Source organism: Rhinolophus ferrumequinum, chromosome 10 (assembly GCF_004115265.2).
Source record: "Rhinolophus ferrumequinum isolate MPI-CBG mRhiFer1 chromosome 10, mRhiFer1_v1.p, whole genome shotgun sequence".
Classification (NCBI taxonomy): Eukaryota; Metazoa; Chordata; class Mammalia; order Chiroptera; family Rhinolophidae; genus Rhinolophus; species Rhinolophus ferrumequinum.
In genome coordinates this window covers 50,887,250-50,909,895 of record NC_046293.1, presented here as the reverse complement: position 1 = coordinate 50,909,895, position 22,646 = coordinate 50,887,250, and the positions used below count along the sequence as shown (strand labels likewise).

The following is a 22,646-nucleotide window of genomic DNA, read 5'->3' as shown; positions in this document are numbered from 1 at the left end:
AAAACCACAGCGTACGCACTGCCACATGCACTGAAGCACCCTTCCCAACTCGTTTCTGGAAAAAGGCTTTATTGGGTAGACATGTAGGCCTGATTAGAAGGCCTCAAATTCAGTTAACTGTGGAGTGAACAAAAGTAGGCAAAAGTGTTTGTCTAACAAGGTCGCAGCTGCAGCTGAGGGAAGGGAGCTGTCTTTCTGCCCCCACTTTGACTTCCTGGATTCAGTCGGTGATCCCCACCTGAGCCCAGCCAGATGTGGGGTGACTGTGCTCCTCACTCCCAGTGCCTGATCCAGGCAGCTCTGCCCTTCGCTGGTAAGAAAATGAATTCTCAAGGGCTAGAGACTGAAAGGAGCCTGCCTCCCTGGTTTGGTCAGGAATAAGGGAGGGTTAACTTAACGCTGGCCACAGCTGTGATGTGCCAGGTGCTGCCACACAGGAAGCTGAGACCCTCAGCTGGAGGCCTTTAGGCTCTCGGGGACTATTTATAAACCCAGAGCCCAGGCTGCTGACCTGTGACATTCCCCCACTGCCACCCCATCCTGGAGCAAGGCCCAGTCCTCTGCCTCCTCCCCTTTCTGTTCTTCCCTCACCCCAGGGGATAGAGTGGTTTTCATTTTTTTCCTCCTTGAGTTTCCCAGCTCTTGTGCTAATATATACCTCGTGACAAGGCCTTCAGATGACACAGGAGAGCTGGCCTTGGAATGTCAGGACCCACCAACATGGGGACCTGCTCACCCCTCCCTACCCCTGATCAGCCTTTGGGCCACTCTCTGGCTCCTGGGTCTCTAGATACAGGCGTTGCTTAGCTTCCCTGGCTGCTCTGCAGGCAGTTGAGAAATAGGTACAGGGTTTGGGAGAAGGAAAAGGGTGGAGCCAATCCTGGGGAGATAGCAGGAGGAGGGACCCAGCTAAAATCTCCTCCCCCCACAACACACTAGGGCTCCTAAGAAGGGAGGCAGGGTAAATACAAAGGTCACAGGGAGCTGAGGGATCTGAGCCTGTTATGAAAAGGTGTAGCTCTGTCAGCAGATTAAGTTCCTGCTCCCCAAAGAGGGTGCTGGCAGGGAGGGTAAGGGAAGGCTCCGAAAGGTCATGCACGGTGGGGAGGAGCTGGCCAAGAACTAGGAACGAGGAAGTCCATGGGGAGAATAAAAGGCCCCGGGCCAGAGATGCCAGCTTGGCAGAAACTCTGGTGCCAGGGCAGCCGGGGGAGGTGGGGGAGGGAATGACCAGAGGTTTCTGAGGACGCAGGTATTGCTAGGAGAAGCTGGGAGGGCAAGGGTGTTGAGATCTTTGTATTTTGTTAACAAACACTGAGATCCCTTAATGCTGTGTGGGGGCTGGCAGAGGTCAGAGCAAAGGTCCCTACGTCAGCTCAAAAGCCCAGACCCTCCCTGGCAGCCCTTACCTCATAGCTCTTTAGCTACTACTTAACTGGGCTTGGGGAAAGGATTCCTATTCTGTGTGAGGCAGCAGTGGATAGCCCTTGTCTCGCCTCCCTCTCCCTCTACCATCTGCTCCACCACACACACCCAGGCAGGCAGCACTGGGGCTTCCCAGAGGACAGGGAGAAAGCCCTACATCTGGAGAGGGACAGGACATCTCCATTTCTGGTGAGATGTGGTAGCAAGAGGCTGCAGCAGCTTGGTGGTTCAGGGTCTCCAGGCAGGTAGCTGGGCCCCACAGCTTCCTGTCCTCCAGTGAAAAGCTGAGCAAAGGCTGCTCTGTGGGGAGTCCCGGAGATCCTGGTGGCCAGGTACCCAAGCTTCTGCCTGTTTCCACTGGGGTAAAGAAGCTGCCTGGCCTGGGCCACAGCCCCGCTCACATATGTTCTGGATGATTCTGCAGGCAGCGGATGAATTCCCCCACGGGCTGGCTCTCATAGCATACCCTGTACACAGCCATGAACAGAGGGAACCTAGAATGGGGAAGGAGAGACCCAGCTTAGCCCCTTGACGTGCCCTCTACCCCTCACTCCCCATCTACCTCTGAACGCTCCACTCTCCTACTCTCCCGTCTTTGAGTTCAGACAGACTCTGGAGCTCTTAATTTCCAATTGCTGACAATTTGAACTTCCTAGCCCTGGGTTTTAGGGTCAGGTTGTTAATTGCCTTGCTCCCTATCGTATTGAATTTGCTGGCATGATTCGCTAGCATCGTTTTATTCCAACTGCACAAGCCACTTTCTGAGCCTCAATATCATCACCTGTAAAATGGGAGCAATATAACAAAGTAGTAAAGAAGTGACCATGTATTCTGCGAAGGTGCTCAATAAATGCCAGTTTCCTTCTCATCCTCTTGCCCAGGCTGTTGCTTTACCAGGAAGCATTACCCTGACCCGCCATGAGCTGATTTTCTGAACCTGTTTCGTACTCTCTTATTCCAGGATTCTTTCTCAGACCAACAGAGCTCTGCTCTGATCAGCCATCACCCCCACTGTCTTTGTGCTCCATGGAAAACAGCACCTTGAAGCAGAGACTGTCCTCCTCACACCTCAGCACTCAGGACAGTATTCAGGGAACAGGAGGTTGGCTTCGGGGGAGCAACTTAGGCTGGGGATGATGGACAGAGAACCGGGATAGTCAGGTGAGCTCATTCCTGCTGCTCCAGAGCTCGTGCCCTGATAGCAGAGGACAGGAAGGAAGGGCTAGAGGGAGGCTATGCAGAGGGGTCAAAGCAACATGGTACAATGAGCACGAGACTGGAAGGAGCTCCAAGACATGAGCTAGCTGGGGACAGTGGACGTACCAGACTCTCCAAGCCCCAGTCTCTGTGTCTGTTCACATAAGAGAACAGTTCCTCTCTGCCCACTTCACAGATTGAGGAGGGTTCAGGCAGATGATGAACAGGGAGAGCACTTTTGGCTGTGATTCCCTCCACCCGTGAGGCGGTGGCAGACACTTACTTGTCCACCAGGCCCTTGTGCTGGAGGATGCTGTGTACCTCCCGGGCTGTCTGGGGCCCCTGCAGCTTCTGCCCATTCAGCATCTCTTTCTCCAGCTGCTCAATGGACTGTGAAGGAAACAGGATGGGTGAATGGAAATGGGAGAGAAGGGTTGTCAGTGTGAGGTGGAGAATCTGGGGCTCAGATGACAGGTGGGGGGTCTTAGGAGGAAAGAAAGGCCAGGAATGATCACAACAAACTTCAAGTTTGTGCTCAAGCCAAGTTCCTCTATCATGGCACCTACAAGGCCCCCCCTCTGTTCTCCATTGTCCCCAGAGCCCACCTTTCCTGTGCGGGCAAAGGCCTCCGCCACCTTGCGGTTCCGCCCTCCGTAGCAGGTGGTGATGAGGTCAGCGACACCACAGCTCTCCAGGAAGGTGGCAGAGGACACAGGGCCCCTGCAGAAGACCTTGGCGAAGGCGATCATCTCCATGAGGCCCAGGCGGATCACTGCAGCCTTGGTGTTGTCGCCGAAGCCCAGCCCATCGCAGAAGCCAGCTCCCACAGCCACGATGTTCTTTGGGGAGTGCAATCCCAGGTGAGAAGGGATCCCCTCCTGCAGCCTCCCCCCCCCCATCCCTCAGCACCTGCCTCCTGCTCCTTCCATCAGCCATGACAGGCCCACTGAATGAGTGACGTATAGTGGATGGGTTCCTCAGCTAGTTCTACCACTTGGTTTTCCCACTTGCAGTACCCCCTTCTTGTAGCCTGGGCTTGTGCTTCCTGGCTCCCCAACTCTGCTCCATACTCCATCCTTGAGGACATTTACTGAAAACCTGTCTTCTGCCCAGCTGGCCCTCCCATCCACGACTATTCCTGATGTCCACAGCTCTGGCCATCCGTTTGTTGCGGGGTTCTGGATGTCTGGTCTCCCATTAGCCTGGATGCTCCCCCAGGGCATCTCCTCTTCCCCTTGGACCACCCCCTGAAGCCAAGGAGAGGGAGGTCCCACAAGAGGCTATAGAGAGAAAGGAAGGAGCGGCTCCAATGTCTGATGGTGAATAACCATCAAACCTGAATCGCTAAATGACCCTGCCCTTGCTCCTGCAGTTTCTCCTACGTGTATGGGACTTGGGAGCAACAGGAGCAACTGCGCATAAGTGGGAACCTGAAGGACCGTAACCTCGGAGAGCTAAGCCCGGCCGTCCTCAGGACCGTCTTCCCCCCCCCCCCGCAGCTGCCGTGTACCCCTCTCACCTTTAAGGCCCCACAGATCTCTACTGTGTCAACCTCTGGCACCACCGTGATGCGGAAATTCGGTGTCTGCATCAGCTCTTTCAGAAGCTGTCCCTGCGCCAGGTCCTTGCAGCCTAAAGTGGGGAGGGGCAAGGCTTCAAGGGGGGCTCTGGACTCCTTCCCACACCTGCCCTAAGCAGGACCTGTGACCTTCTCCCTGGGGGTGTCTCAGCCCTCCCTCCCCTCTGATGCTGGGGTGTTCTTCCTCTGTCTGCCTTAAGGGAGCTGGCAAAGTGTGGTGGGGAGCATGGGGAGGGCATGTAACTGGAGCTGCACTGGCGGGGGGGGTGGGGGGCTCTCACCAATGGTTGTCTCACAGAACTTCTCATCAGCCACCTCGTTGGCAATGTTGGCCCCCATCAGCACACTCATGGGGATGCCCAGGTGCTCCCCAATCACTTCAGAGATGAGCTTCAGCCCATTGGGGCCCTCGTCTACCCCCTGGGCACAGGATGGAGCTCAGGCCAGGTGCCCTTTATGCCCAACTGAGGGCTTCCCACCCAGAAATCCTGCCCCTTCCGAGTCTACTCTTCATCAGTGTCCCCAAAGGTCCTGTCCCATTCCAACCCAGCCACAGCTTGCCGTCAAGCGCATAGATGGCAAGTGAAAATGAATCCATCTGAGAACTCCTTCCACATACCCCGCACCGATCCACTTCTCCAAAGCAATGGATCCCCTCCACATCCCTGAACCATCCGTTCCTGAGGACTCCAAACCAGCTGCCATCCCAGCCATTGCTCCAAACCAACTTCTCTTTCGCACTTCTCTAACCAGCCTGTTTCTCATACCCCCCAAGCATTCCTGGTTCACCTCCTAAAGTCCCCAAAACATCTGCCTCCAAACCAATCCCTTGTCTATTCTCCAATCAACGGCCCCCAGCATCTGACTGTTTCTCAGCCCTCCCCAAAGCCAACTCCTTCCCCCTCTCTAGGAAACTCCTACTTTTGCCACTTTCTCTTCTCCTCACTTAGCCCACCCTGAGCCCCACAACAGATAGCTGCACCCCCATCCACATGAATGTGTCCCTGGCACCTTAATTAGAGATATCCCAATGGCGTTTGCCTTCAGGTGGCCCTTGAGCTGGGCACAGATCTTGCTGATGAACTGATGGGGCACCACAAAGATCAGGATGTCAGCGTCTGCTGTAGCCTGGACCACGTCCGGGACAGCCACCTGTGGGGCGACAAGTGCGCATGGGCCTGGTGGACTTCTCCTGCCCCCATGAAGCCCCCACTGAGATCTAAAAGCCAAACAGTGAGGCTGGTGGGGGAAAAGGAAGGGCCGTTTGGAGACTGAATTTGGAAGGGCTGAATTTGGAGGAATAAGACACTGTTCCTTCCCCCGAGCCATCACTCCCTCTCAGCTCCAGCCGTTCTGGGCTCTGGACTCCTGGAAACCTCCTCCAGCACTCTCCTAGCCCTTGGCTGGGGGACAGTTTGGGAGGCCAAAGGAGGCCTGGGCTTGGCAGAAGGAAGAGGCCAAATAATTTCATCACTCTGCTCCTCAAGGGCCCTAACTGGGAAGGGAGAGCCCTAGTCCTCCTGATATCTTCTCTGCTGTAGGAGCAAGCCACATGGATTTGGCCAAAGACCTTAAGTCCAAGGAGCAGCTTCACTGCTAATAACCCAGTGAATGAGTAACAAGGTTAGAGCCTGAGGCAGACACCACCTGGACCCCAGTTCTGGGAGCCTGAGAACCTGTCTTTGGTTGCCATGGAAACCAACTTCCTTTCCCTCCCTTAAAAGCCTGGGAGCCCATAAATGGGTGAGTGGGGGGGATTTAGGTTTTCCTCAGGTCCAGTACGTGCCCTTTGGAGGCTGTGCTTTAGAGTTCCATGTCTGGATCAGCCCTCCGGAGACACTTCCCAAGTCCACATGGCACCTGCAGTGGCCCCCCTCAGCACGAAGCACCCCTCCACTTCCCTCTCCCTTCCTTGCAGGTTATGGGGGTTTACCACGTTGGGGGGCAGCTTGTGCCCTGGCAGGTATTTGACATTCTCGTGCTGTGTGTTGATGATTTCTGTCAGCTTTCTGCCCCCGACGTCTTCCTCAAACACCCACATGGTCACCCGTGGGTCAAAGCGTGCCAGCTGGGCTGCATTGCCACCCACGATCTTGGCGATGGCTGAGCCCCTGGCAGGAGGGGGAGCACAGAAAGTGGAGGAGTGGGGGTGTGTGGGAGGAATAGTGGCAGGGGAGGGGCAGTGTTCTGTCTCAGGATATCACAGCAGCCCCCCAGGTTATTTACTAACTACCCTCCTTGTCACCCCCACCTGTGACAGTGTGTCCCTAGTGAGACTCTGTCTACCTCACACTTGGATGCTGGAGAAGGGCGCCAGCTGTTTGATATCCTCACTGCCCCAAACCCAAGCAGCTTTTTGGGCAGGGAGCTCTCTGGAGGCTCCTTTCCTGTGGCAAGCAGGTGCAGCTGCCATGGTGGGCAGGGGCCAGGAGAGGGTTGGGCACCATCTGTCTTTCGGGGGTAGGCACAGAAGATAGCAGCAGGGGTGTGAGAGGAACCAGAGGGTATTGCCTACCCACTGCCTGCCTCCTGCCCACCAAACCTCCCTCCCTAACCCCCTGTGTACTTGGGGAAAGCCCCCCTGCTCCCTCATGCCCCTTGACAGCCGCTTACCAGTTGCCTGAGCCTACAATGCAGACTTTCTTGCCAGCCATGGTGCCGGTCTTCTGCCTGAGCCGCTCAGTGCCACACTCCCCAGCTCCTCTGCCGGCTGGGAGCATATAACTCCGCCACACGTGGGTGCAGCCAAGCCCCGCCCTCCAGGGGTGGGTGGGGAGGCGGGCGCCCAGGGAGACAGCCTGGCAGAGCCAGGGAAATGGGAGAAAAGAGTAGAGACAGGTGGGGAACAGGATTGGGGCAGAGACCAGGCTCCACTTTTCCTCTTAGGTTTGCCAGCTGCCAGTGCTGGCGAGCTTCTGTCCTCGGCCCCCGCCCGGTTCCCCCCACCCCTCCTGCAACGGTCTCATTTTGAGGTCTGCCAAGAAATAGCCCAGATAAGAAGTCAGTAACTGGCCCTCTTCACTCCCTTCTGATTCCCAGCACTGGAATAAATTGTATGCAGCCCTATGTATGTTTGTTCCCTTAGGAACAAAGCTCCGGATATAGGAATGTTTCTTTTCCGAAGTATATGCCTTGCATATCCTCCCAGGACCCCCCAAACTGCTCCAGTTTTGTCCTGTAGCAGTGACAGGGCCCATATGTCACTGGCCCCACACTGGCTCTACTATAGGGCTGTGGGTAAGTGGGATGGTGGGTGTGGCCTCACTTTTATTTATTTATTTATTTTTTTTTGTGCCTGAGTCAGTTTTTTTTTTTTAATTTTATTTTTTAAATTTATTGGGGTGACAATTGTTAGTAAAATTACATAGATTTCAGGTGTGCAATTCTGTATCACATCATCCATAAATTACACTGTGTGTTCACCACCCAGAGTCAGTTTGGCCTCACTTTTAAAGCGAAGACCCCACATGAGAGGTAAAGACCTGCTTTGAGGACAACCAGCCCAAGGATAAGAGGAGACTCCAGCAGCCCTGAGAGACAGGACCATCTGTTACCCACAGTGGTCGTCTCAGGGACTCACCAGTGGGGCTCTCCTCACCTCAAAAGGATCCCCACCTAAATGTCTTCCAGGAAGGGAGGGTGGAAAAGGTCAAAGAGTCTCTGACGCCAAGTGGCCCAAATTCTCCTTTTGCAGACTCTGGGCTTGAAGAAAAGAAGAGAAGAGACAGGAAGGCGGCCAGAGTGTTCCCTGTCCTTGAGAGGCTTCCAGCATCCTTCAGTTCTTCTTTGCGTTTCTGAATGACCGCGCTGGGGGGTCCCTCAGGTTAGTGGCTAGTTTGCAGACGCTAGAAAAGGGGAGGCAGGACCTGGGGCTGCTGTGGCCTCTGTGCAGCTTGGTGGTCTCAGATGCTGTAATTGAGAGTAAATGCGATGTGTGACTTCGGGGTGGGGGGGAAGGGGGCCAATGGAAGAAGCACATTCAGCAGGTCAGGGCTCCCCATCGCCTGTAGCCATCTGTTGGACTAAGAGCTGGAGCTCTGGTTTCTAGGTTGTTCCTGAGAGTAAGGCAAAGGGCCCTAACACTCCAGCTGTCCGTGCACCTTGGCCCATAGGGCAGAGACCACTGTGTGCTCACATGCTGACCTCCTGGCCTGGCAGACTGTTAAGTGGGTGTTTCCAGTCCCCTGGGCTGCTGCTGGTCGGCGAGTGATAAGCACTGGGCCAGAGGGGAGTCTGTATGCAACCACTGGGTAAGTGGACGCAAGGTCAAGCCTGGGGGGCAGTGGTTCGCTAAGTTCTAGGCACTGCCCAGGGAAAGCCTACCATGTTCTCCTTCTTTGGCCAGAGAATTCCCGTAAGGGAATATACATGAAATTGGTAGCTGTTTCCCTTAGGAACAAAGTTCCACCTACTACAGAGCCAGCCTCCCACAAATCACATTAGTATTGCGCTGGCACTGAGACAAAGGCACCAATGCCAGGCTGCCAGCTGGGAGCACTGAGTATGGGTGATGGGAGAGAATGCCTGTCCCTAGCACATACGATAGGAACCCCAAAGAATAGATGTTTACTCATAAAATAACCCCCTTGTTTTTGCCTCAATGCTTCCATCTCTTATGCCCTAAATTAATTTCAAGTACTGTGGAGACAAAGAATTTGTTCATTTATATAGGAATAGTGTGCCGAGATCCAGAATTGGCTTGTCACCGGAAGTTATCTGTACCAACAGAGCTCTTTTCCCAAGAGCAAACTAGATTATTTGCTTGAAATTAATAAGGGTTCATCCGCCATTCATTACACATGTAATTAGCCTGGGTAAAAACAGTTGCCACTTCAATGTCCTTGACATCAATTTTTTCCACTCCCACCATCCACACACTTTTTCCTCTGCTTTCCCTACTCAACTCTGACAAACCCTTAAGTTCCAGACTGGGAACAGCTGTTGCATCCTTTGTGGGTTTGACTGCACACAGGCAGCAGTTGAGTGTTCCCATCCACAGAGGCAGAGGATAACTTTGTAACCATAACTTGGCAATGTGGCTGCAATCCTCCTGTGTTCTAAACCTCCTTCTTGGGTAGAACCAAGCGAGATAATGGCACAGAGGAAAGTAACGGGCCACGAGGGGGGAGGCAGGCACACGATGGGAACTGCTCTGCTAATGGGTCTCAGTCCTGAGCCACGTCCTCCCAGCTCTGCCCGTGAGGGGCTGGTTGTCTAGTGGGGGGATGACAACACAGCAAGACCTTCCATGCAGGTCGTTGGGGCTGAAATCACTCAGGGCAATGAAAGTGGACCTTAAAGAATGGCAGGCACAGAGAAAAATGTTTTTAGCTGTGCAGGCCCTGGCCAGGACCTAGATAGGAGCCCTGAGAAGCAGAAGGCCTTTAGAGGAAGCTCAGGGTCATCTAGCCTGAGGGACCACAGGTACCCAAGGCCAGTGTACTGGGCCAGCGCACTCGAGCCCTGGGAGCTCAGGACAAGGGAGCAGATGGCAGGGCCACTGTCTTCTTAGTACCTTCCCCACAGGAGCTGGGGGCAGGGCTGTCAGCCCCCATGATCAAACCCAGTGATCCCCCAGCAGCGAGCCTGCTTGGACCACCAGGGCTGACTGAGCGAGCCCTGAAGTGAGGACCTGAGGTGCACGCAGTCGAAACCTCCTTTTCCACCATCTCCCCAGCGCCTAGCACCGCAGCTGCCCACAGCGGGTGCTCTACAGTTGTCAAACACAATGAACGAACACCATAAGCATGGCTAATGGTATCGGAGGAGCAAGAGCTCAGGGAAGGGCTCTCCCTTGGTAGGTAGGGGGACTCATCCTTCAGAAGATTCTTTTATTAAAACTGGGTGACATCGATAAGGGGACAGTACAAAAAAAATTTTGGTCCATGAAAAAAAACAATAATTCAGCTAATAAAAAGTTATCTTCAACAGAGACACTGTTAGGAGTCTGAGCTTCCTTCTCATGGTTCCAGCTCCCAGGACAGAGGCTGTCCAGTATCACTATGGGGAAGAAGCTTTCAAGGGACGGGTAGGACAATGGCAGGAAGAGGAAGATGGGGAGCCAATTCTGCCGTCCCCAGTGTGGGACAGGCAGGGACAGGGGTCGTGCTCGCAGGAGCCTGAGGAGGGGGTGGGGAAGCAGGGGCTTTGTCAGTTCTGTGGGTGTAGAGCCCTTGCTGAACGGAATTCCCCTTCTGCGCCCAGCTGTCTCCCACCCTGCTGTTGAGTCTGCGAGCCTGGGATATGCTAAGTCGGGGTGCTACAACCTGGAAGAATCGGCGGCTCTCCTGGAAAGATGGAAAACCATCTCAGTTCCAAGGGCCCCGATCACAAAGTCCTGCTGCTACCTGAGGGCTCTGAAGCTTCGAGGGCAGGGGCTGGGGAGGGAATCCCCTGAGGCAGGGAGGGGCGGAGTCACAAGCCAGCTCAGAGCTCTTCTCCAGCCCTAGGCGCTTTCACTCCTCAGTGCCCAAGAGTCACCAGTGGGTGTCAACCGGGCAGACAAGGGACAGGAAGATGGGGACGGCCCAGGGCTTTTACCCGTTTGATTTTAGGCCTGTTTCTCCAAGAAGGGATGAGGGAAGCAGGGTGGAGTGAACGAATGAGTCACACTTCCAAACAACAGCCGGAAGGCTGGCAATGACAGTACCCCAGGTTAGATTCTGGGGCTCTGACAGGGAAAGGCAAGACTCCCCCAACCCAAATGCCCTGGGTTAGGAGAGGAGGGAATCCTCAAAGGAGCAGCTATAGGGAGTGTGATGGGAGGGAGCAATCGTTAAAGAACAAACTCCAATACTGACGTGGACCCCCTATGAGGGAGGAAGAGAAGCACTGAGAAGGCGGCCAACCCGAGAGCGGCGGACTGGCCTGGGGCCCTGTGGAGCCAGGGTCCCTTTAGTGCTAGAGGGCAACCTGTGAAGGGACAGTTTGTTCCAAACCTGTGGAGGGAAGGAAGGAAATCGGATTCTGTTACCAGGAAAGCCAAGATCAACTAGCTTATAGAGTGCCCCACGCCTGAGTCTCGGAGAAGGGACTGAAGCTCCCAACTCCTGCATCTCTGAGGGGCAGGATCAGTGTAGCTGGTCCCCGTGAAGACCACGTGGCCTGAGGCCCAATCCATTCAATGCACTGATTACCACTACAGGTTCTCTCTCTAATACTATCTAGAGGTCCTATGGAGACCAGGGGAGGGTAGAGGCACATGGGAACTTTGTGGGGCAAAGTGAAGCTGGAGGGTGGGAAGGGATGGGGTGGGAGAAGAGGGTAATAGGTGTCTTGTGAGACAGAAATGTGAGACCCTCTTCCTTCTGGTGTTGTCCTTGAACCAACAGCATCCCCTGGAAGGCCCCAAGCAAAACCAAGGCAGGTGCTATGAGGCAGGCAGCACAGGGCTCAAATAAAGAATCGGTGCAACCAAATCAGGGCCGTGGGAGAGGCCCTATGTATTTCGGATCCCCAGGGCTTGCTCTAATTCTTGTCGTCTCTGCTGCACCTACGGAGAAAACAGTGGAAGGAGTGGAGTTGGTGGCTAATATCACTGACCCCTTGCCTTGTGTCAGTCTCCCCATGCCGCCCGGCGCCTACCTTGGAGTAGAAGTATCGGCACACGGCCTCCTGGGCCCAAGGCTGGAAGTAGAACTCAGCTCGGCGCTCTTCCTCTGGGTTACCCACCACGTCGGTCATGGTCTGAGAGAGATGGTGGGGGGGAGAGAGACAACAGACTTTTTCCTTCCTTCACGCCTGTCACGGACTGAACTGTACCCCCCCAAATGTGTTGAAATCCTAACCACCCAGTACCTGTGAAGATGACCTTATTTGGAAATAGGGTCTCTGAGAATGATCTAGTTAAGGTGAGGTCATTAGGGTGGGCCTTACCCTTTATAACTGGTACCCTTATAAAAAGGGGAAACTCGGACACAGAGACAGGCATGCACAGAGGGAAGCGGATGTGAAGACAAATGGAGAACAGCATCTGCAGCCTGAGGCTACCTCAAGCTGGGAAGAGAGGCCTGGAACAAACCCTCTGCCCTCAGAAGGAACAGAAGTCTATGGACAACTTGATTTGAGACTTCTGTCTCCAAAACTGTGAAATAATACATTTCTGTTGTTTATGCCACCCCATCGGTGGTACTTGACTACGGCAGCCCTAGCAAACTATGAATCAATACAACACCCAAAGTCTCCCTGCTATCAAGTCACTGCCTTGCTCAGGCATCCTTCTGGCTCCCTGGGTCCCTTACTGCGCTGCTCAGCCTCTGTAACTGTAGTCAGTCACCACACAATAGGCTGGAACTAAGGGCACATTGAACACATCCTGTGCTCATTCCTACCTTCTTGCCTGAGGTTCTGCTGCTCCCCTCTCTGGAAAATACCTCAAATCCCAAATTTTCCATGAAGCCTGTCCCAACTCTTTAAGCCTCATGAATCTTTCTTCTCTGAATTATGTTATCGATACTGGCAAGTTCCACTAATACCTGGTTTACTACATTTTAAAAATCCTATTAGCCTAGTTTTCCAAAACCGAATGCATGTTGCTTTGAAGAAGAGATGAAGTTTTCCACTCTGTATCCCCTACAATATGGCGCACAGTGCCAGCATAGTAAGTACTAGATAAACATTTGACAGTTGCACCTCCATTTCCCTACTTAATTGTAAAATGGACCCTGGAATATGCTAAAGATAATCTGGTCCCTCACTTACCCCTCTGGCTCTTCTATCATATTCCACAGAAATAAAGCAAATAAAAGCTTCACTGGCCTAACTCGCTTTGCCTCTTCCCCAGGTATCTTTACCTTGAGGTCCCGGCATTGGGACTGCAGCCAGTCGTTAATGAAACCCTGAGGGTCTCTGGCAAAGCTCAGCATGAACTCCCGCTGGGTCTTCAACTGATTGATAGTTTCTATTGTCTCGTGGATCTGAAAGGAAGAAGGAAGCTCATAACATTTTCAAACTGTGGAAATACAAACTCTAATGGCAGACAGTGCCTGACAGCCCCGAGTGCCACTCCCGACCTGGGTAGAGTGCTGCCCAGACACGACACTGCTGCCCAGAGCACTCGGCATTCTCTCAGCAGGTAATCGGCAGTGACTCTATACACCCCATGTGAGAAGAGTTTTCCTTTTAGTCTCCAGTGTCCATTCTGGGTGAAGCTACACGGTGAATACTTAATCCATAGCACAAATAGGCACAAAGACACTCTCAAGTAGGAAAGAAGTGACACAGAGGGCTGTTTCAAAAACTATGGTCTGTGGGGTTTTTTCCTCCGTCCTCTTCTCTTCGCATTCTTCATACTCTTCCTGGCAATTTCACCTACTTATATGTCTTCCATTACCACTGACAGGGTGATGACTCCCCAATCTGCAAACCAGAATCCATTTCCGAAATTCCAACCAATCCAACTGCTTGACATCTCCATGCACCTTAACTACCTCTCCCCCTACACTTGCTTCTCCTGTTCCCAACCTGAGTGAATACTGCTATCCACCCAAACTAGAAACCTGAGTTATCATATGCCTCCTTCTCCCTCACACCTCACCTCCACCATCCCCATCTAACCAATATCCAATAACCTTCAATTCCACTTTTTTTTTCAATTTTACTGGGGAACAGTGTGTTTCTCCAGGGCCCATCAGTTCCAAATCCAGTCGCCATTTTCAGTCTTTAGTTGTAGGGGGCGCAGCCCACCATCCCATGCAGGAACTAAACCGGCAACCTTGTTGTTGAGAGCTCGCCCTCTAACCAACTGAGCCATCCGGCTGCCCCTCCGGAAGCTCAGCGGCAGCTCATTGTCTTCAATCTAGTTGTGGAAGATGCAGCTCAATGGCCCATGTGGGAATTGAACCGGCAACCCTGTTGTTCAGAGCTTGTGCTCTAACCAACTGAGCCATCCGGCCACCCATTGAATTCCACTTTGACACATCTCAAATCTGTCTGCTTATTTCCATCCTCACTGTCAGTACCGTAAGTTTAGGCCCTCCACGTATCTCACATGCATTACTGCACCGGCTTACTAACTGGGCTTCCTGCCTCCAAATCTGCCCCTCTTACAGGTTGCTCTCCACCTTCCTGCCAGTGATCCTTCAAAATGCAAACAGCATCAGCCCATCCAGTCTTCAGGACAAAGTATTAACAGGTGTTCCCTGCATTAAAGTTTCTTCAGAATTAGACTCCTGTTTTCCTATCCAGTTTCCTTTCCCAAAACGTCCCATCCCTGGCACCCTGTGCTGTATCTAGCACACTAAACGGCTTGTACTTCTTGAACATGCCAGACTCTCTCTCATCTTTGGACCTTTACATATACTGTTCCCTCTTTCTGGGATGTCCTCTGCCTCCCACACCCCTAAGCACCACTCTTTCTCCCCTTCTGTTAACTCCCACACTGTCCCTCAAGATTTAGCTGGGGCATCAACTCTTCCACGAAAGCCTCCTTGCTCTCTTTTTGGCTTTACTTGTGGGAACTATATCTAATTTTAAAGATAACAGTAAGATGCTAACAACAATAGCAGCAGTTACCATTTGTTTTTATGTGCTAGACACAATGTCATGTCTTTACATACATTGTTTCATTTAATCCTCACAGCAACCTTATAAATACGGTCTTTATTTCACAGATCAGAAACTGAGGCTCAAAGTTATTAAAAGGTATAGCCAAAATCAGAACTCATGCATGTCTGGCTCCAACAAGCACCAAGCACAGTGCCTGCCATATACTTAGACTGGATGTCAATATATTTTGAATGAATACCAAGAATCAAAAGGCAGCCTAGAAGCTGTGAAAGAGAGCTGGTGGCACCCAAACTACCCAGAGGAAAGGTGCCTACCTTGTTGTCCAGAGTAGCAATCTCCTGCTGGCTGGCAGTAGACAGCAGAAAAGAATTCATCTGGGTCTTCAAAGTATCATCCACTTCCACATCAATGTCGTAACAAGCCGTCTTTTTCTGATCATTCGGATCAACACTGGGGAGGAAACCAAAGGGGCCTGGTAAAGGGCTTGTCCCCTAAGGCCTAATCACACAGGGTCAAAAAGATGGCCCAAGAACGATGGGAAAGGAGTTGATTGCGAAAGAGCACAAGAGAACTTTTGGGTGTGACAGAAACATTCTGTAACTTTCTTGCAGTGGTATCTATAGGGGTGTATTCATTCGCCAAAATTCATCAAACTATACTTTAAACACATGTCATTTATTATGTATAAACCTCCATAAAATTGATTTTTTAAAAAAGTCAATGGTAAAAATTCAAGTGGTACAAAAGACATTCAGTGAAAAATTTCTCCCTCCCCAAAGAAAACCACTACTGTAGTTTCTCCGTTAAACTAAAATTGACTCTGGAAATAAATTCAAATAAAACACACACGACAAAATAAAACGTGGCCTAATTTTAAGCACAGGAATACAGGACAGACCAGCTTCTACTAACCCAATGTATAGGTTATAGGAGTTACCACCATCTGAGTGATGGTTCAGGGTCTAAAGAAAGGAAGGCCTTTATTTATTGGAATTAATAAGGAGTAAGGGAAAGAAGGCAGAGACTATAACCAACTACAGGGACATGCTGTTTTGAGGAGGAAGTGCCTTCCTTCACTCTCTATCTGCCTGTCTGCCTTGCTCATTCATTTTCTGAACAAAAAAGTAGACAGAGGTAATGGACTTGGACTGTCAGACTGGGTGTCCTACCACCCAGAGAAAAGATGGTAGCGCACCATTGTGAGCTAGTAAATGTCCAACAATTGATTCTCCAAAAGAGGAGAGGGGAAAAAAACCCTGATTTGTCGCATTTGCCAATTTCTGTGGTTTAAATATTCCCAATATGGTTGATTTCAAGCTGCCAACATTGTATCACAGATCAAGGAGTTGGGGAGAGAGGCGCAGTTACACATTATGTAGTATTCCCACCGTACAGACACAACAGACATAAGTTAACCTCAAAAACACAAATGTTAATAAAATAATTAGGAAATGGTAAGTTTCTAAGTATATTATTACCCTCATTTTAAGATAATGTATTTAGTTATAAGTTTATAAATTTAATTTTAAATCAGAGCAGTGTGTAACAGCCTGCTTGCAGAATTCCTGAAACTGACAGCTGGCTTGTGCAAGCTGGTACAAACCAGCTCCAGGACACCACTGCCTCCCACCCGCATGCTGACCTGATGACATGATTAATGATGATGGGCTCTGGTGGCATAAGCAAGGCGTGGAGCCGCTGGGGGATCTCTGAAAACTTCATACGTTGAGACTCAAAGATCTGTGGGAAAGAGGAGAAGCAGACAGAAGTTGGCATTTTGGGTACAACTAGTGCTCCAGTGGACTCCAGCAAAAAGGGTCCTTCCCTTACCTGCTGGAGGTACTTGTCACAGGTGACAAACTCCCGTTCGTGAGGGTCCTGGAGCTTGTGGGTCTTAATATATTGCCACAGGGCTTGAATGATCACTGGGCGGGTCTGGGTGTGAATGCCCAAGAGGCGAGCCAGCCGAGGGTCTAATTTAAACTGCGGAGGCTGCAGAGAACCAAAGAATATAGAGATGAAGCTCATGAGTGGGGTCTATATGCATTTTGGGGTGCTTAGCGTGACCATACATTCAAGTCATTCAACAAGCAGTAATGTAGTGCTTTTTCTGAGACAGAAAAACACTGGGAGGAACGCAGAAATGACTAAGACCCTATCACTATATTTAAGGAGCTTAAAGTCTGGCAGCAAATTATCCACAACTAGACGAATCTATTAAATGTCAGACTGCTGATGGGATGTAGCTGTGAAAGCCAGACCCCCTCACATCCCCACAGAATACCTGGTAATCCAGCATCAGTAGGACAGTACAGCGTACATTCACGTCTCCTGGCCGTTTCACCTGGAAGCCATCTGTCTCCTGGGTAGTGGCGGTCCTGTGCCACTACAGAGAGGAAGATGTCAGGGGGTGCTCTCCCAGAGGAAGAGCTGGGGTGGGAGGGAAGAGCTTCTGTAATGACTGGATATCCAACTTTGATTACTGAGGCTATTGGAACAGAGCAATAGCATGGGACATTTTTTAAAATTGCATATGGTTTTGGGATTATTGTCCCATTGTGTTTAAGTAGATCAACCTTTCAATTCTGACTGTTCAGGGTCATATCTAAATTAGCCTGAATTCCCCGTGATTTTATCCACAGAATGGATACGACACACATGCACAGTAAAATAACGTAGCCGTCACTTACTGAGTGCTTACTACACGCGAGAGCATTCCATGACACTCACTTGTATTATCTCACTAATTCCCACAATATCCACAGGAGACAGACATGACTAAACCTATTTTACAAATGAGAAAACTAATGCTTAGAAGACTGAAGTAACTTGCCTAAGGTCAAATAGCCAGTAAGTGGCGGAGCTGGGTTTTGAGCTCTGGTGGATCTGATTCTACAGTCCACACTCTTAGCCACTATGCTCTGCTGCTATAAAGTTAAATATACTTACAAATTTCTATTGATTCTATGCCTTATTTCCCTTATTAGATGGTAAAGACCTTCCCATGGCTCTTGGTGGTTGAAGTTAAGGGGCTGCGGCTACACTGGCAAAGAAAGGAGCAGGCTGAAGTCACTTGGAATGTGGGATTGTCACATGCTGCTTTTGACCATATCCCAAAGAACACTGATGCTAACATGGTTTTCAGGACAGAACACTGCATAATCAGGCATTATAATAAAGGATTCTTGATGATGTGGAATGTGAATCTAAAGAGAGCAGGGACCAAAAGGAAGTCCCAGATCTGTAACGGTAAGCCTGGCAAAGACTAGAACCCTCCCTATCAGTTAACCCCCCCTTAGTTACAGTAAGGAAAAAGTATGAATGGTGTGTGGATAACTATGTGTCACCATGATTAATAAGCAAGATGCAGAGATAGCTTGGCATGTACAAGAGGCCTCCATTAGAATTTCCCTTGAAAGTGAGGGCAGCAACCAGGACAGGAACATTCATTCACAAGGTGGAACAAGTCAAGACTGCCAAGAGCTCTTGCGTCCCAACAGTACGAAGACTAAACAGTTAGTGCCACCTGGAGGTCAATGTGCAAACTACGACGGTGGTACACCTGGGGTAACCCTTTACTTAATACCTCCCCATATCCCTAGACATTCAAGTTTGGCTCCCAAGTCCATCATCCTGCAGGCATAGAGTCAAAGTCTAGAGGGCAGAACTACTCACTTCCACCAGATGGTTGTCTGGCCCATACAGGTCTTTGTCCAGCTCGATCACCAAGGACTTAAAAAAGGAAGAGAACTTCCTCTTTTGCTTGGTGGCATCATATTTGGACAAGGCTGACTAGAGGAGAGAAAGAAGAGGTCATGTTAGAAAAGCACAGAATAAATTCCCCACGACAAAGTCCCATAAAAAAGGAACCCACAACAGCAGTGGGAAAAAACTCAAAAACATCTTTTGAATACCTCTTAGGAGATGGCAAAGTAGGTGTCTGGGGGTATTAAACAAGTCACGGTAGCAACAGAAGCAGCAGCCTATATATGTAACATATATAAGGTCACTGAGTTACCCACCTCATTTACCCAAGGGAAATGAGGCAAGTTAAGCCAAACCAATACACATAACAAAGCGAGTCTGAACAGAGAAAGTCTGACTTTAGAGGGGAAATGAATCACAGGCAATAAGCAGCCAGAACAAAAAGAGCTTTATTTGGACAGAATGACACCACCAGCACATGGACTGGACCTATATAGAGAAGGAGGAGGGTCTGACACTGAGTCCTGGTTCTCCTACAAAAATGCATTCAAATTAGCTTGCTTGTGAATAGCTAAAAATAGAGCGCCAAAGAGTGTAAGGGTAAAGTGAGCTTCCCCAAGGAGCTTCTGGGGTGGGAAGTTGGGGGGCTCTCATGTCAGCTAATGCTCCTCACGAAGCAACAAAGGGCATGTCAGACAAATATATGCCACTTAAACTGTGAGATGTCTCCATTGAAAGTTGGGAAGATGGAGATGCCACAATAGGAAATAAGGACCTTAAGAACTCTGATAAGAAAACACGGCCTCCAACGCTAAGTGCAAACTCACTTGATTTAAAACACACACATTCATATTCATTTTAATTCATTCATTCTCTCTCTTTCTCTCAGAATAATCTGCACATACTGCTAAATTTAACGGCCAGTAGCATCAGGAGGAAGGTAAACAACAAATCAAATCCCAGGACAATATGGTTCTCAATGTGATACCACAATGAGGGCCAAGTTGTGGGAACCAACACAAAGAACCATTGTCTTTTAGCACAGGGCATACAGTGACCCTTTCCTTGCAGTTCCCAACAGGAGCTGTGAGCACCAGTCAGGCTTCCTGCCAACCACACAACACTGTTTGTCCCCAGCAGCTCCCACCCTAGACGCCGACCACAGTGGACCTTGAACTCACATCCTCCAGGAGCCGTCCTTCTACCCGAAGCTCCCAGGAAGCCACCGTCCCTTCCCCATCCTCGGCATCTGACTTAGCCGGATTGAAAGTGTTAGAAATGAAAATTCGCAGCTTCCGTTTTTGCTGAGGAAGGCAGAAACAGGATTGATGGTGGGGCTTCAACGGTTTGATGTTGAAGACAGGGTCTCCCCAAGCCCCAAAATTACTCCTAACAGACTGGCTCACTGTCTACCCAGTCCCTGGGGTGGGTGGATGAAGATTCCATCTAGAAGAGGAATACAGGCCATTGGTCTGAGTGCAAGAGCATACACTGAGATGCCAGGTGGACAAAGTCAAGCAAGGTGCCAGGTTCCCAAGGTGGTAGAGCAGTTATAGCAAAAACACGGACAGGGTAAATTTCTGGTGCAAGCGATATCAAAAGCCCCTCCCCCTTTGCTATTTTGTTCTTATACTTCTAATATAATTCTCAGTTCGTAGGCGGAAGGGAAAGATGTAATTTAAATGCCAAGGAGAACTGTGCTGTGCCTTTGATTGCTCATCCTAAGCCTACTGAACGTTCCCAAGTCCTCTCCTTTGGCTCTCTGCCTAGTGCGCTCCGGCGTTACCTTGATGGGTCGTTTCAAGGCCTCCTGGATATCGAGCCGTTTCCTCATAATAGTCTGGTCCAGTTTCCTTTCAAAAGCCAAGAGATCCATATAGGCCTGGGATTCTGGTACCAGTTCACGAATCTTAGGAACAGAAAGATATCATGGGGATATAGAGCTGGCCATCTCTATTCTCAAACTCACCACACCCTCAGGAAGACCTACAGCTTGGACTCACCCTTTGAGGTAGAATTTTGTCAGCCATCTTCTTTTTCTTTGCACTGTTTCAAAACAAATACTGTTATCAGGTTGGGATGGAACTAGCCAGAACATGAAGACAGGCTGTCAGCACCTCCATTTATAGTAAAGTGAAAGGACTGTAAAGCTTCTCTCAAATCAAAGACATACCCCCAAACCCCCAACCAACATGAGGCATTCTCAAGAATAAGCACCATCGGCTGACACAGCACCACTACTTCTTGGTTCAGATACTCCCACCACCTGAGTTCTCACAGGCTCCCTCCCTCCCTTCCTTCTCTCCTTCCCCTCCTCCCTGGGGTCATCTTACTTGTGGTTTCGATTTTGGACCGCCTGCTGCTGGACCTGCTGGATCTGCTGAGGCGCAGGTCTCTTGCGGGACTGGTCCATCCCTGACTGGGCCAGGCCAGGTCGGACTGAAGGGTTCCCCCCGTAGCCAGGGGGTCCCATGGAAGGTCCCTGAGGTGTCATTCGGCTGCCTGGCAGCATACCTGGTCTCTACAGAGGGGAGAGGACCCAGAGATGTCATGGCTTCCCCTACGAAACCCACCAAGAAAGAAAAAGTGGGGGGATTCTTCAGGTCTTTGAATGAAACAAGGCTGGGGGAGGGGGAGAGGGGCAGTGGAGCACAATGGGAGAAGAGCCCTCTGCCTCTTTGAATTACAGATAACTGGAGCTTCCTCTGCTCCAGTCATGATTCTGTAAGAGAATACAGCCCAAAAGCTAAGAGCCAGATTATACTCAAATTCTCCCTAATCTATTTTGTATCTGACACATTGCACATCTCCTCTATCTCCTCTAGTTCCACATTTACTCAGTACTACCTGGTACTATTTCCTTGAAAGCTGACCTCAATTTGCCAGCTACCTTGTGTGTGTTCCTCTGGGCACTGGAGCTGCCCAAGCCCTTTTGCATTCCAGCCCTCATCAGCCCACCCTCCGCCCCACTTCGTCCTCCATAGTTCTATACCCTGACTCCCCACGGAAACAATGCCCCTAGGAGCAGGTGGGGATGCTAACTGCCTCCCTTCCTTCCTCCTCACTGACTCCCCCACCCCCATTCAGGGCCCGAATCCCTCTCCGGGGAGTCCCTCCTACTCCTCCCCCCACCGCTGTCACTCCCAGGGCCCCGCTCGGCCCCGCCCCCGGCCCGCGCGCCCCTCCTCCCGCCCCACTCACCGGATAGGCCGCTCCGGGCATCGGGGAGCGGTACAGCCCTTGACCCGGCGCCGGGCCCATTCGCACGGGAGGCCCCGGAGTCCCGCCCGGGCCCAAGGCAGCCGCCGCTCCCGCCCCTCCTGAGGCTCCGGCGCCGCCGCTCGGAGCCACAGACTGGAAACCCGCCCGGGCCGCCATCTTCCCCGGAGCCGCTGCTGCAGCTGCACAAAGAACCGGAACCGGAACTCCCCCCGCCCACCTCGGGCCCCCCACGAGCCCGCTAGTCCTCCCGGCCGGCCGGCCGGCACGGGAGACTCAGGGCAGCGAGACTGTGGGCTAGAGGGGGGCGACTAGCGGAAAAGGGTGCTGACCACTCCCTCCCGCCTTCACGGTCCGGGAAGGCAAAACCATAGAGACGAGCTCTGGGATAGAGAGGCCCTGTGAGCGGGCGCCCCCAGGCCGACGGGAGGAACACAGGCCCTGGAAAGGGGTGCCACCGCCACAGACCCAACGTCCTGATGAAGAGGGTGGTGGAATAACTGCTTCATCTTGCGTAGTGCGATCAATTTTCCAAAGCGCTTTGTTTTTCGTTTCCTTCTCTTACTGCTATAAGCCAGGAAGACTGAAGAAAACGTACTGTTTAATCCATTTTACAAATGGGAAAGCTGAACTGAGTAAGTATATGACTTGGCAAAGGTCAACCAACAAGTGAACAGTAAAGTCAAAGCCTAGAATCCAGATCTTCAGGCTCGTAGCCTGGGGCTCATTCCACAGATAAAGTGCCTCAGTAACTAACCTCACGCTAGAACTTCAACCCAACTTTGTCCCTGACTTTTAACCGAACCTGCTTCCAGATTTTAAGTTTATTTTGAATTTTGCCCCTGCCCTCACTCCAAAGAACCCTTTGAGCTAGGACTTCTCTTTGGGATATTTGTTGCCTTTGACCCCTCCCTCTTTCACTGTCCAGTGGTTCAAACCATTCGTGGTGTGATGTCCAGCCTGTCCCATCCCAGGACGACCAGGGTCTCCCTGCTCAAGCCTTACTCCTCCTGTG

At 51.1% G+C, this 22,646-nt stretch overlaps 2 protein-coding genes and 1 long non-coding RNA gene across 10 annotated transcripts in view; 1 reads left to right on the top strand and 2 right to left on the bottom strand.

Annotated features, from left to right (window-relative positions):
- Nucleotides 1-52: 52 nt before the first annotated feature.
- On the bottom strand, nt 53-7,039 carry GPD1 (glycerol-3-phosphate dehydrogenase 1). The gene is made up of 8 exons (XM_033116524.1): nt 6,815-7,039; nt 6,135-6,312; nt 5,213-5,353; nt 4,483-4,621; nt 4,142-4,254; nt 3,228-3,461; nt 2,906-3,012; nt 53-1,919 (listed from the first exon to the last, which is right to left on the bottom strand). Exons 1-8 carry the CDS (start codon nt 6,919-6,921, stop codon nt 1,823-1,825), a joined length of 1,116 nt encoding a protein of 371 aa, XP_032972415.1. The 5' UTR covers nt 6,922-7,039; the 3' UTR covers nt 53-1,822.
- Nucleotides 7,040-10,018: 2,979 nt separating this feature from the next.
- On the bottom strand, nt 10,019-22,238 carry SMARCD1 (SWI/SNF related, matrix associated, actin dependent regulator of chromatin, subfamily d, member 1). 2 transcript variants are annotated; one of them, XM_033116522.1, is made up of 13 exons: nt 21,614-22,238; nt 20,746-20,933; nt 20,416-20,458; nt 20,199-20,321; nt 19,594-19,716; nt 18,383-18,499; nt 16,992-17,093; nt 16,538-16,699; nt 16,350-16,447; nt 15,022-15,157; nt 12,994-13,116; nt 11,786-11,887; nt 10,019-11,693 (listed from the first exon to the last, which is right to left on the bottom strand). In XM_033116522.1, the coding sequence occupies exons 1-13, from the start codon at nt 21,788-21,790 to the stop codon at nt 11,640-11,642; spliced, it is 1,548 nt and encodes a 515-aa protein (XP_032972413.1). In that variant the 5' UTR covers nt 21,791-22,238; the 3' UTR covers nt 10,019-11,639. The 2 variants fall into 2 exon arrangements, with proteins under 2 accessions (XP_032972413.1, XP_032972414.1); XM_033116523.1 differs by lacking the exon at nt 19,594-19,716 and having other exon boundaries at nt 10,038-11,693.
- LOC117028212 (uncharacterized) overlaps nt 22,128-22,646 on the top strand; it is a 31,768-nt gene continuing 31,249 nt past the window's right edge. For all 7 annotated transcript variants that reach the window (XR_004424096.1, XR_004424097.1, XR_004424098.1 and 4 more), the window contains exon 1: nt 22,128-22,266. This is a non-coding gene — a long non-coding RNA (uncharacterized LOC117028212). The remainder of the gene's footprint in view (nt 22,267-22,646) is intronic.